We start from the raw sequence: 13,458 nt of genomic DNA on the forward strand, positions 1-13,458 counted from the left end.
AGATGATTCATAAGGGTACCTACTAATGTGCAAAAATATATTTTGACTGCAGATGTCCGACGGACGGACTGACAACCCTAGTGTCGGATTGCTTGTCTATCGATAAATGGACAATCCTGCTGTTGCGTCGATTGACGGGCAGCGCAAAGCAGCGAAGTGGACTGTGGCAGCGACGCCGGCAGAACAGAGTCCAATCGCGGTCACACTGGCGAGCAGAGCAGAAAAGCTGCTGTGTGGCGGAAAAACAATAAACGACACAATAAGAAATATAATCAAATATAAACAAAGAGCAGAAGAGGAACAATATAATATGCAAAATAATAACAATTAAAAACCGCATCACCAGCACACAAACGCACTGAAGCCCAAAGAGAGGAGCAGCCGAAAAGTATGCAGCAAAAATGTGAATAACTACTACCAAAAAAGAGGAAACGACAACAACAACAAAGCAGCAGCATCATCACACACACACTCTGTTGTTGTTATATAAGTGTGTGTGAGTGTGCGGGTGTGTGTGCGTGCGTAGTAGTAAAAATGTAGCAAAACAACAACTACAACACAACAAAAAAAACCCCAGAAAAAAATGAGACAACGAATCTAAGAAAATTTTGATACCACAGTTTTTGTTAACAAAAAATCGGAAGAAGAAGAAGGAGGAGAGAAACAAAAGGAAAAGTAGGAAAAAAACACAAAAGAAAAGCTAAAGGAAACAAGCAGCTGGCAGAGAGAGAGAAACAATTTGCCCCAAGAAATATACCACAAAAAATAAAAAGAAACGAGAGCGAGAGAGAGAGTGTCCATCATCCACCAATACAAATGAACATGCTACACAGTTTCAGCGGCGGCGGCGCCAGCAGCGCTGCCAACGCCACAGGCGACGCCAGCAGCGGTGAGTGAGAAACAGTTATTGTATTCGGCCCTTCTCTTTCCGTCCTTCACACAGAGAGAAATTTTGAATGATTAAGTATTTTATTTATGTGCGGAAAATCAGATTATATGGTGTAAAAGATGAATACCTAGGATTTGAAAATTATTGAATAACTATTAAAAAATAAATGTATTTTTCTATTCTTGTTGATAACGTTTCGGTCACTTTACTCGTTTCAAAGAAATATGGAGGCATATATATATATATTGATACTGAATTTTTTTCTGTGTACATTTTTGGCAACAACAACAGTGGCAAATACCAATTACATATCATGCATACACACACATATACACAAATCCCGAAATGCCAAAACTTTTGTCTGTGTGTGAGTGTGTTCTTTGTTGTTGTTCTTAACGTTGATGCGTAGAAGGTGCGAAAGTGAAATGATTTGGCGTCGTTTCTGCAAGAAAATAAAGAAAAAAGGAGAGCAAAAAGAAAAAATATATGATACAGTGGGCACTCATTTTAAGGGAAACTAAATATGTGCAAAGCTTTTTAGATCGATTTTTATTATAATTTTAAAATTGTTTTTAAAAGTATTTATTAAGTTAACATTTTATTTATTGTATTGATTTTGGCTTAACTTCAAGAAAGTTTTTTAAATAATTCATCTTCCAACAATAATAAAGTTAAATTTTTAATCAGAAAACTTTATACAGATAGAAAACTAATTAAGATTTAATTTTCAAAGAATTCTTTTATAGATCACTGTATATTGAAAGGTTAGGGTAGCGAAACTTTTTGTAATTGCTTCAATGAACCCGACGGGGTGGTGTTATACTCGTATATGGAGTATGGTATCCGGAATCTGGGGAAATATTCGGATAGACATGTACACACGCACATGTATATTAATGCCAGCTCCTTGGACTCGAACTTTTTGAATAATACTCTTCGATTGAGTTAACTTGAGTGGCGATACATCACAGAAGTTTTTCATGGATTCAAATTGGGAATATTATTTACTTTGTTTGATCGAATTATTGAGTACATAAAGACATAATTTATATATTATCCAACGAGTTATGAAAGTTGCGTAGCTGGTAGTTGGTAGTACAACGCACTAAGTAGGTCTACAGCTGTTTTCAATTGACTTAAGTTGAATTAAAGTTCCCCTGTTCATTGCCATCACAGAGAGGAGTTGGCGTTTGACATTTTCCGGTAATCCCTTTCGATATTTTTTATGCCCGGAAATTGAGAAAATCTCTGACCGCAACTGCCTGTGGCGGGATATTAATTAAAAAGGCAAATCGTTGCTGGACAGCAGATTGCATTCGCAAGGGATCACAGGTAAAGCTGCTGTAATTGCTTGAATCGATTGAATTGCTCGGTGTTCGAGCACCGAATACAAAGTACAGAGCACAGACCATCGACCGCAGTCCCACTCCCACGACCAATGCCAATTAGGTGGTATTACCCTGACCATGCGAAATGTAAAGTTCACGGCCAATAGGTCAATTTGGCATTAATCTGCTGTTTGTCTTCGCTTCCCATCCTGCCCTTACCTTCCTGCGCAGCTAATTGGCCATATAGAGCATATAGCGTGTACATATTGTATATATGGCGACCGTTAGTGCCGGACGGAACCGGTAATTGCATTACGTCGTTCGATGCGATTACGCTCGGTTAGTTCTACGGACGCCACGCCCCCTCTTACGGGCTGCCCTCTCATTTGAAAGTCATCAAATTGCCCGGCAATTAATGTAATCAGAGAAGCGCGCACAATGTCCGGGTTTCTTTTCTCACGTTTACCATTCACTGCTGCTCAGAAATTCCCCTACCAGCCAGAGACACTGGGCGGAAATGCATTACCGAAGGAGATTTAGAATGGTTTGCCTTGCTATGTAAGGGATAATATCGCAATCGATCAAAGTTAAGTGTTGAGGATTTAATACGGAAACATAATAGTATTCGATAACGCAAATATCTATTTAAAATATTTTGATGTAGTGTATTAACATTTATTTTCAGTGCACCTTCAGACTGCCCATTAATAAGTCGTTCTAATATTTATGATATTATTAAGATGTCATTTCGGAATACACAAATCATAGCATACTTTGCAGCGCTACGTGTGCGTAATAATTTATGAAGTATACGCACTGTTGCATTTTATTATCATTATTATTTAATATAATTAATGCACTCCTCGCAAACGCAATATATAATATATATGTGCAAGATTTGATAAAAAATTAATTCGTTTTTTAGTCTTACACACTAAGGTTTAGTATTCGCAATGCTAAAGTCCTTAAGAAATCCCATTACGATCCTGTTATTATTTTTTGCTTTTTTCCTGTGTACACACACACACATGCTGGCAAACGTGTGTGTTGCGTCTTTTGTTGGGTAACGGTAACAAACATATGTTTGAGCAATATGGCTGCCCTGGCATGGGATTTAATGATATGTGTGAGTGTGTGTGTGTGTGTGAGGGACCCTCCCATGTCGTCGTTTTTGTTATTGTGTTACTGGCAAATTAAAGAGGGTGCTCACACACATCCTTACATTGGCCATCCCTCTCTGAACGAAAAGAGAGCGCACAAAGGAAGAGAGGGAGAGAGAGAGAGAGAGAGTGAGAGAGCGAGTCACCGCCTTTCAGCGTCTCATTTGCCATCTCGTTTTGCCCTTCGTCCTGTCATCAGCTGTTTTATGTTGTTCAGGGTCAAGTGTGTGCGTGTGCCACTGTTAGTGTGTGTGTGTGTGTATTGGTAGCGTCGCAGGTGTTGCCCTCTCCCTTCCTCTCTCTTACCCTCTTTCGTCTCGCTCTGTTGTTGTAGGTTAGAATTCAAGGAAGTTTTTTAGCATCGAGTCAAGGTTACTACACACACACACAGCTGCACTCAGCACCTCCACGCTCAGCCACAGGCACAGACACACACGCACACACACACACAGCCTTGTTTATCGCAATGTTTCACTCAAATTGCAGCGGGAATTGAAAATAAACAACTTAGTGCATGTGTCGATGTGCCCGAATGCACTTCGCATTTTCCTGCCGCCTCCTCGCGCATTTCCAATGTGGTTTCTACAGGCAAAGTGCGGTATGTTCGAAAGTTTTAAAGTTTTTAAAGGCAAAATGGGTGTTTTTATACCAATACCATATAGATAAATGTTAAATTTAATAACGAATTTGAAATAATTTAGGAAAGAAATATTAATTAATATTTACCATGAAAGGTAATGGAACTTGGATAAATGTAAACAAAAATTTCAATATTTTTATCCATATAACCTTTTCTATTTCAAAAGTGCTATTTATTGCAAATATTTATAGACTTTTTTTTTAAGTTTTTTAGTCAGTAGAATTTTTATTATAAAGTTATGGCACTTTTATGAACGAAACAACTATTTTCACATTCATTTCAACCTCAAATTTTATATTTAAAAAATGTTTCTGAATTATGTGAATCAAATTGGTAAAATTATTAAGGTTCTTAAATATTTCAATTACGTAAATATATTTTCGTAAAATTAATAAATGCCAAAACATATTTTAAACATAAATTTTAACAATATTTAAATATTTTCCAATTTTCAAATACATTTAAAGGAAACTGTTTTGTTAAGTAATACATTTTTCAGTATCAAAACTCATCAAGTTACTGTTTATATAAAATAAAATAATTAATTAATTAATATTAAAACTGTTTATTTTCTCCCCTAACTTAAGTGATTGATTTGTGAGGCTGCACCGTTGCCGCTTTTCACTGTTTACAGAACTGTTGCAATTTCTTGAAAAGTTTCCCTTATCGATTTTGGTCCTGCTTGTGCCACAAGACCCGGATCCCGTGTCCTGGCTCTCAAGTCCCGGGTCCTGGACATTGGCGGGCCATGTCACGTAGCGGCGTAAATCCTTTATTTCCATTCTAATTAGAAGCGCGCCCGGCCCTACGTCTTCCCACCACTCAGCTCCTCTGCCAGCCCCCCCCCGGGCATCCACACTTCGTGGTCGTTTTATCCTATTAGCATATTTGTATATAGAACAATGCCGGGGCATTTACATGCGTGTACAGTGTGTATATGTGTGTGTGTGTGTGTGTGTGTGTGGAAGTTCTAGTACTGTAAGGAAACACCAAAGAAAATGAGTAGTCCTGCTTGAAGATTCTCTCTAATTTGTATTTTGTATTAGGCACTGGAATTTAATTTCTATGTGCAACAGGTTAGCAAGTTCCTTGACAAACTTGCCTTTTGCTTTTATTAAGAGCTGAAATATTCAATTTTCATTTATTAACAAAATATTTAATAGAATTTTAAAGGTTTTCATTGAAGATTTAAATTAGAAAACTCATTGTTAAGAGCAACTTGCCATATAATTTGATAAAACAGATATTTAGTTTAAATATTTATTTAAATTGAATTTAAAATTAATATTCTCTTTATCAGTAATCAAATATTTAAATATTTAATGCCCTCTTGATCGGAATATGTACACATTACGCATACGCACCGTGCGCTTCCATAAATGTTGGTTTTTATGGGTTTCAGTGAGGCATAGGGACGACGACTTTGTGCACAGAAGCAAACGAAACAAAAATTGACAGCGATGACAAAATGATTGACGTCGGTCGGCGGACTCCGAAACGCAAACGCAATCCCAGACGAGTTTGTGGGGCCACGCCATTGGGCACTAGGAACTGTGAGACCAAGGACATTGGAGGTTTCAGGTGGGGGTGGCACGGCGGCATGTGCTATCAATCAAAGCATATTTATCGGGGGAGGGCTCCGTTACGAGTGCTCTGTGGGGAAATAAAAAGGAAATGGGCGTGGAAGTGTCATGTCGGTCGTTAGGAGAGGTCCAGGGATTATCAATAACCGCACGAAGGCAAATAAGTAACTTCCAATTACGTGGACAAGATGCTCCTTCCTTCCTTCGTCAACCCTTTTGCATTTCTCTAGACATTTTGACTTTAATGTAAACAAATAATGGAATATGATTGGGATCTTTGTTTTATTTACTTTTATTCGTTTTAAGAAGAAAAGAAGATGTTTCTCTTGGACTTGGACTACCCTTTCTCCAGCTGAAAGTCAAATTTCTGTAAGCCCTGGCCAGGTTTTTGTAAAAATATGATAAATAATATTAATATTAAAAGTCTGAAAACTTAATAAGATTTTTGTAATTGTCCCCCTTCCAGCGGAGATTGAACTGAAAGAGCGGCTAATAGCCAGCGTGAAGAAAGAGGTGAAGCAGCTGATGGAGGAGGCGGTGACCAAGAAGTATGTCCACGAAGAGAGCAGCTCAGTGACCTCGCTTTGCGGCGCTGTGGAGGCTTGCCTGAGTCATGGCCTACGCCGGAGGGCTCTGGGATTGTTCAAGACCTCCTCGACCACGGCGCTGATCCAAAAGATAGCCAAGATCTGCCCAGAGGCGGACTACGTTAGCCGGCGACTTCTCGAACTGGAACTCGCCCAGGAGTCGCATGCGGTGAGCGGCAAGCGATCCTCCTCCAGCAGCGACAGCATTATCAAGCCAAAACTATTGAGCAAAGGCAGTGGTAGCAGCAGCTCTGTGACCACCATCAACACGGTATCCAACGGGGCGGGAACGGGCTCCGGAGGCGGGGCTATTGCCCCACTTGGCAAGTACCTGTGGATCCGTCTGGCCCTGCATGAGAAACGACTGGCCAAGATAATCGAGCATTTGGTGAGCAATGCCAGCAACTACTACGATCGCGAGGCGCTGGTCGCCGATCCGGACTACGGCTCCATTCTGAGCTCCCTGCTGGTGGGTCCTTGTGCGCTCGAGTTCACCCGGGCCAAGACTGCCGACCACTACTGGTCCGATCCCTGTGCCGATGAGCTGGTGAGCAAACTTGGCATTCTTGTTTTTAATTTATTAATTTTTTATAATTTTTAAAAATATATTTAAAGAAGAAAAATACTAAAAAGTTGATAAGTTAATTAATTTTTGATTTCTTTAAAAGAAAATCGCTTTTCATGATGTTTTGCCCTTACATGAATATGGTACTAACATCCCTTATTTCCCACCCCCCGACTAGGTGCAACGACACAGGATCAGCTCAGGCAACCGGACACCGCCCACCACCCACCGGCCCATCATAAACTTCAAGCGCAGCCTGCACACCAGTTCGGAGGACACGAGCAGTGGCTCCTTCAAGGCCTGCTCGCCGGCGAGTGTGGCCAAAGACTATGTGGAGTCGCTACATCAGAACTCCCGCACCACGCTGCTCTACGGAAAGAACAACGTACTGGTCCTGCCCAAGGATGTTTCGGAACCTATGCCAGGATACCTTAGCCTGCACCAGAGTATCCAGTCTCTGACGATCAAGTGGACACCCAACCAGCTGATGAATGGCTATAATGACGGCGATGGCGGCGACAAGAGCTTCTATTGGAGCTACGCCCTGAATATCAACGTGGACGAGATCGTCTATGTGCACTGCCACCAGAATCGTGGCGGAGACACTGGTGGCACCATTATCCTGGTGGGTCAGGATGGCGTCCAGCGACCGCCCATTCATTTCCCCGAGGGCGGACACCTACAGGCTTTTCTCAGCTGCTTGGAAACGGGTCTTCTGCCACATGGCCAATTGGATCCGCCCTTGTGGTCGCAGCGGGGCATTGGCAAGTTGTTCCCTTGGCCAAAGAGTGTGCGGAGACACATCCTGCCCTCGGTGATGGAGGCCGGAGGCTCTGTGGTCGACGAGACCCCCATCGACTATGTGTTCCGAGTGGTCAGCAAATGTCAGCACGAGGAGTTCTGTAAGTGGCCGCAGGAGACAGTTACTCCCATGATATCATCTTGCATTGTATTTTCCAGTGGCCAGTCATCCCATCCTAGAGTTGGGGCGATCGAGTCCGCGGAGGAAGCACCTGGGCAGCTGTTCCACCACCGGCAGTAGCGACTGCTCCAGCAAGAGCCTCTCCATCGACCAGAGCAGCTGCGAAACGCCACTGATCCAGGCCAGCCAGAGCACCAGTATCGAACTGGTCTGCTCCACGATGCGCAGGCAGATCATCTCGAGGGCCTTCTACGGCTGGCTGGCCTACTGCCGCCACCTCTCCACGGTGCGCACTCATCTCTCCGGCCTGGTCAACGGTCGCATCATGCCTGATCGTGAGTTTAAGTTCCCTTTTATATTCTTCCACCTAATCCTTATCTTTTTGCCACCAGTGGCTGCGGATGAGGAGGGTCTGTCCCGGGAAAAGTGGTTGGCTATGCACGAGGATGGCGTTGTCACCGGTGAACTGGAGCTCTATCGCCTGGTGTATTTTGGCGGCGTGGAACCCGATCTGCGCAAGGATGTGTGGCCCTATCTGCTGGGGCACTATGCCTTTGGCTCGACGCCAGAGGAACGGAAAAAGCAGGACGAGACTTGCAAGCACTACTACGAGACGACGATGAGCGAATGGCTGGCCGTGGAGGCCATCGTCCGTCAGCGGGAGAAGGAGAAAACGGCTTTGGCCGTGGCCAAATTGAGTGCCGAGCAGGCTCGCCTGGCGGCCAATGCTTCGAACTCGACGAATCCCCAACAGAAACTCACCAACGGCGTTCGCCAAATGGAATTGGAGCAAAGGAATGGCGAAGAGGATCAGGATGAGGAACATTTGATCTTGGATGAGGGAGAGAACGATGTATTCGATGACAATGACTTTTCGGATATATCTGATCCAGGAGACTTGTTCGACGAAGCGGAATTGGGCCAGGAAGCCGAAGAGCAGGAGCAAAATAATCCAGAGGAGGAGGAGGAGGTCTTGGCAAAGCAGGATGAGCAGGAGGAACGCGAAATTCCGCAACTCAGCGAGCAACTGGTCCTGGAGTTCCAGAACATCGATAACATGGAACCGCTGCGTCTCCAGGAGAACTGTTTCGCTGATTCCGAGACGGAGAATGATCTGGGATTGGGTCTGGATGGCAGCGGCAATATCCTGATGCTGAGCATCAAGAGTTCCCCCTCGACGAGCAGCTACGAGACGGTGGGCAACGAGTTCGTGGACATGGTGGAGGCCAAGCTGGAGGAGGAAGAGCCTCCAGGACAGCTCAGCAAGTTCCACAGCGCCGACGATGTGAGGTTGGACAACCAGGAAGAGGAGGAGACATCGCAGCCGGCCACTGCGGTGATAATAACAGAGGCGGCTTCGCTGGACGCTCTGGACGACGATCCCACCGAGGAGTTTACCTCAAGAAAAACCAGCCTGATGTCACCCCTCAACGAGGATATCACGGTGGTCGCATCGCTGGATGCTCTGCAGGAGCCCAAGTCTGCCTGCGTCTCGCCAGCCAGCTCCAATGGTGGTGTCTACAGTGTGGAGCTCCTGGAGCAGTTCGGCCTGAATCTCCACCGGATCGAGAAGGATGTGCAGCGGTGCGACAGGAACTACTGGTACTTTGCGAATGAAAACCTAGACAAGTTGAGGAATGTGATTTCCACGTACGTGTGGGAGCACCTGGACGTGGGCTACATGCAGGGCATGTGCGACCTGGTGGCTCCCCTCCTGGTCATCTTCGACGACGAGTCGCTCAGCTACAGCTGCTTCTGCAAGCTCATGGAGCGCATGATCGAGAACTTCCCCAGTGGCGGAGCCATGGACATGCACTTTGCCAACATGAGGTGAGTGTTTAGGGTTATGATGGGTTCCATTGCTAATCCTGTGATCCCTTTAGATCCCTCATCCAGATCCTGGACTCAGAGATGTACGATCTGATGGACTCGAATGGCGACTACACGCACTTCTACTTCTGCTACCGGTGGTTCCTGCTGGACTTCAAGAGGGAACTCGTCTACGACGACGTCTTCGCCACCTGGGAGGTGATCTGGGCGGCCAAGCACATTGCCTCCGGCCACTTCGTCCTCTTTCTGGCCCTGGCCCTGCTGGAGACCTATCGCGACATCATCCTCTCAAACAGCATGGACTTCACCGATGTCATCAAGTTCTTCAATGGTTGGTTAATATTGATAGGATATCTTATTAAGATAAACATGTATTGATTATTATTTTCAGAAATGGCGGAGCGTCACAACGCTCAGTCGATCCTTCAGCTTTCGAGAAACCTCGTTCTCCAGCTTCAGACGATCATCGAAAACAAGTAATCGGTGGGAGAAGGAGAAAGAGAAGGAGCAGGAGAGGAAGAGGGTGAAGATATATGAGAGCCATCGTCAGTCATCAGTCATCCGTCGTCAGTTCCTGGAGACCTCAGTTCCCGATCAGTATTGAGCAAGCGATGTACTAAGTAGCTAGCACCTAGGCCATAGAAACGTAGAATCGAAGTTAGAAAGCGCTTAGGGATTACATAACCAACCATATACCATATACCATATACCATATACCATATATATAGCATATACCATATAGCATACCTAACCCCCGTAGAGATTGCAATTAGCTGAGGCTCTTGCTGAGGGTTTTTGGGAGGCTTCCCGTAATCCGCAATGGTTTTTTTTTGGAAACGGCTGGGAATCGCTTAAAGAAAATTTAACAAAATTAAGGAAATTGTAGTGACCTGAAAAAAACAAAAGAAAATTTGAGAGAAAATCAAGTGGAAATCGAACAACGTAAAAGATAAACTATTTATACTTATACAATATACATGCATATATACCGATTATATTATATACAGGCAGTTGCATATTTATACGTTTTGTATATTCGATAGGGAATCAGGAAGTGGATCACGTTCATATATGGATATTGTATTAGATATCGTCTATATATGGCAATGCTGTGCGGCTGCGACTGCGGCCAACTGTTGTTAATGTTATGTTATCGATTTGGCAAATAATCAGATATATATATATTATATACATACACCTGTATCGAAAAGATGTTCAGGGGCAGGCATAGAAAGCTCTAGGAGTGAGTGGTTAGCTCTATGGAATAAGATTCTTGAGATGGGAAAGCGATTTAAAGTTTTTATACAAATGATATTACTTAAGAAATTATTTTGCAAAACGAGAAACCACTTTGATAAGAAAAAGCTAAATTAGGAGATTTGAAATCTCCTGAAATGTCCTTGCTCTGTATGCAATGATTTCAGAAAGTGTCCAGTTTTTCATGTTAAAAGTTTTAGGAAACTTAATTTCTCCCTCAATCTGTGAAGATTTGTAAGATTTTTTTATTATGACCACTCCAGGATGTTTCAAATCTATTCAGGAGATTTCAAATCTCCTATAATTCCCAGTGAGTTTTAGCTTCAAAAACTGTAAGCAATGAATTCAAAAAGATTTGAAATCTCAAGAGCTTTCCATTGCCTATAACCTGAACGAAAAATTGCAATTGTTCGCTTGGTAGATATGGTTTTCTCCTTTATTTTTGATTTGTAGCTGCAAGCGTTGAGAGAACATTTTGTACTCGAGTTGCCGCCCGACAGGTGGATCCTGGGGCTATATCTCCTCAATAGGTAAATCGAACAATTGCCAACACTCACACTCACACTCACAAACACAAAAAACCCAGAAAAATGTTACGAAATTGTTGTTGACGGCTGCGAAACGTTGAGTTTGTTTGTATTAGCAGAATTAATATGCAACCCAAAAATATATATATATATAGTATATAGAGTACGAGTATGTATGAAACTAATATTTATACAAATATTAACCCAACATAGTTATAGAGAACGGAATGTGTTACCGTTAGCCGTGTATTGTTATAATCGAAACCGATTCGTTGCTATTCTCAGGCAAAACTACCTAGTTTCTATCTGGTTTTTCGTTGTTTTTTGGTAAGTGCAGGCGCACCAAAAATCCCTCCACTGGGCTTATATACAACTTATATTATATAGAACTATATAGAGCAAACACTTTGTGTGGAAACTAACTAAGTTAATGCGAGTAGCACGCTTTTTGTGTATGGAAAAAAAAACAAACCACTTGGAAAATCGAAAAACCAAAAAAATACTTAATGTGATTTCTTGTTGCTTCTTTGAATATTGATATTTTTGTAAGCGCTAAAACGTATACATATATACATATATATATACACATAACGAAAGAGAAGGAGACGGCAGGCAACAGAATGAGATGGCGAACGAGAGCGAGAGGAGGATATATTTTACACTTGGCTGGGGACAAAGAGGGGGATAAAGAAAGTCAGTCGAGTCCAACCAAAATTTTGGCCACACTTTTGATACAAATATTAGACAGAAGATCTTCTGATCCACCACTACAATAAAAATCGAAAAAAAAAAAAAGAATTCAAAACCCGAAGAGCAAGGCAGGAACTCTCGCTATATATATATAATATATTATGTATCGTAATCAAGCTAAGCTGTTTATACCCGTCTGTGTAGAGACGCCACCTATAGAGCCCGAGCATATAGAATATTACGTTACCCACGATTGTAACCACATATAGCATACGCATGAATATTACGAATATCCTATGTTCCGAATGAATCTACATGAAGGCCTCAAAAACAAAAAAAATACCATAGATCAATGTATAATTTACCAAAAACATGTCGACGATAACAAAATAAAAGGAATTATGTAAAATGTTTACAAGAAGACAATCTGCGTATTTTCTCGTGCTTTTGCATTTCAGATTTACTTTGATTTATTTTGCTTTTAATTTCACTATATTATACTATTATTTACTATAATCATAAAAATATATTAAACATCTGATCTAAAAAATCTGAAGTTTTAAGGTCCAAACTTGTTTGAGTAACAACCAAGTCTATTTGAGACGATTTCCTTATTTCTTCTTGATAAAAGCGCTTAAGTTTGATCTCATAATGGGTCCTTTATGGGAGCTATAATTTATCTGCTATCACAAATGGTCTTTAAAACGATAAACTGAGTTCGGCAACGACTCTCTCTTTCTCTCACTAGGCCACAGTGTGCCCCCTTTAATCGTAGATTAATGTGGTGTACTTTCCTTGTTGCAAAGTTGCAATAAAAGGTAAAAGATGGCATTTCCGATCCTATTATGTGAATATAATCCTGATCAGGATCACAAAACATGCTGATTTAGTAATACCCTATGTCTGTTCGTTTGTCTCTATGAACATCGTGATCTCAGGAACTTTTAGAGATTTATAAAAGTTGAGATTACAAGTTAACCGCGCTTACTCCTACGCCCACGCAAGTCTCAAAAATAGATGGCGCTAGTAACACAATACATAGCCCATACACATTACTTTCCATTACAAGGAATCATGTACAGTTATCATATTTATTTTTAATTAGTAAATAGAATAATGGATATCTTATAGTCTACATCTTTACTATCCCCTCTTCTTGTTGTTGTTTTGTAATTGTTGTAATTTGAATTCCATTTGATGGTAAAAAGGTATTCAGTTTTGCAACCACAACAAAAGCTTGATGCTAAAACCATTTCTTTGTTTATACCATAAAGTCCCTCGCATCTGGGCTACAGAAATGGCATAGTTTGCCATTTGTGAGGTCATTTGGAAGTTCCTAAAAATGCGGCGTTCCATTTATTTGCCAAATCCCCCCTGGAAAGCAGCTCCCGTTCTGCGTCCCGCATCCATTTGCCTTCCTTTTGCCTGCAGTGCGGAAATATTTGTGCTGCACAGCTGGATGCCCGTGCCCTAGCAAAGA

General features: G+C 42.0%; 1 protein-coding gene across 1 annotated transcript; it reads left to right on the plus strand.

Annotated features, from left to right (window-relative positions):
• The first annotated feature begins 20 nt into the window (after positions 1 to 20).
• LOC108109700 (small G protein signaling modulator 2) lies at positions 21 to 12,405 on the plus strand. Its single transcript, XM_017218326.2, has 7 exons — positions 21 to 889; positions 6,067 to 6,734; positions 6,931 to 7,654; positions 7,713 to 8,009; positions 8,067 to 9,504; positions 9,558 to 9,835; positions 9,896 to 12,405. Exons 1-7 carry the CDS (start codon positions 817 to 819, stop codon positions 9,982 to 9,984), a joined length of 3,567 nt encoding a protein of 1,188 aa, XP_017073815.1. The 5' UTR covers positions 21 to 816; the 3' UTR covers positions 9,985 to 12,405.
• The last annotated feature ends 1,053 nt before the right edge of the window (positions 12,406 to 13,458 follow it).

This window comes from Drosophila eugracilis, unplaced genomic scaffold (genome assembly GCF_018153835.1).
Source record: "Drosophila eugracilis isolate 14026-0451.02 unplaced genomic scaffold, ASM1815383v1 contig_649, whole genome shotgun sequence".
Taxonomy (NCBI): Eukaryota; Metazoa; Arthropoda; class Insecta; order Diptera; family Drosophilidae; genus Drosophila; species Drosophila eugracilis.

Excerpts from the sequence above, each read along its gene's own strand:
- LOC108109700 (XM_017218326.2), top strand. The coding sequence starts at position 817 with ATGAACATGCTACACAGTTTCAGCGGCGGCGGCGCCAGCAGCGCTGCC. Across the intron at positions 890-6,066 it reads CACAGGCGACGCCAGCAGCG|CGGAGATTGAACTGAAAGAG; the intron begins GTGAGTGAGAAA and ends TCCCCCTTCCAG. Across the intron at positions 7,655-7,712 it reads ATGTCAGCACGAGGAGTTCT|TGGCCAGTCATCCCATCCTA; the intron begins GTAAGTGGCCGC and ends TGTATTTTCCAG.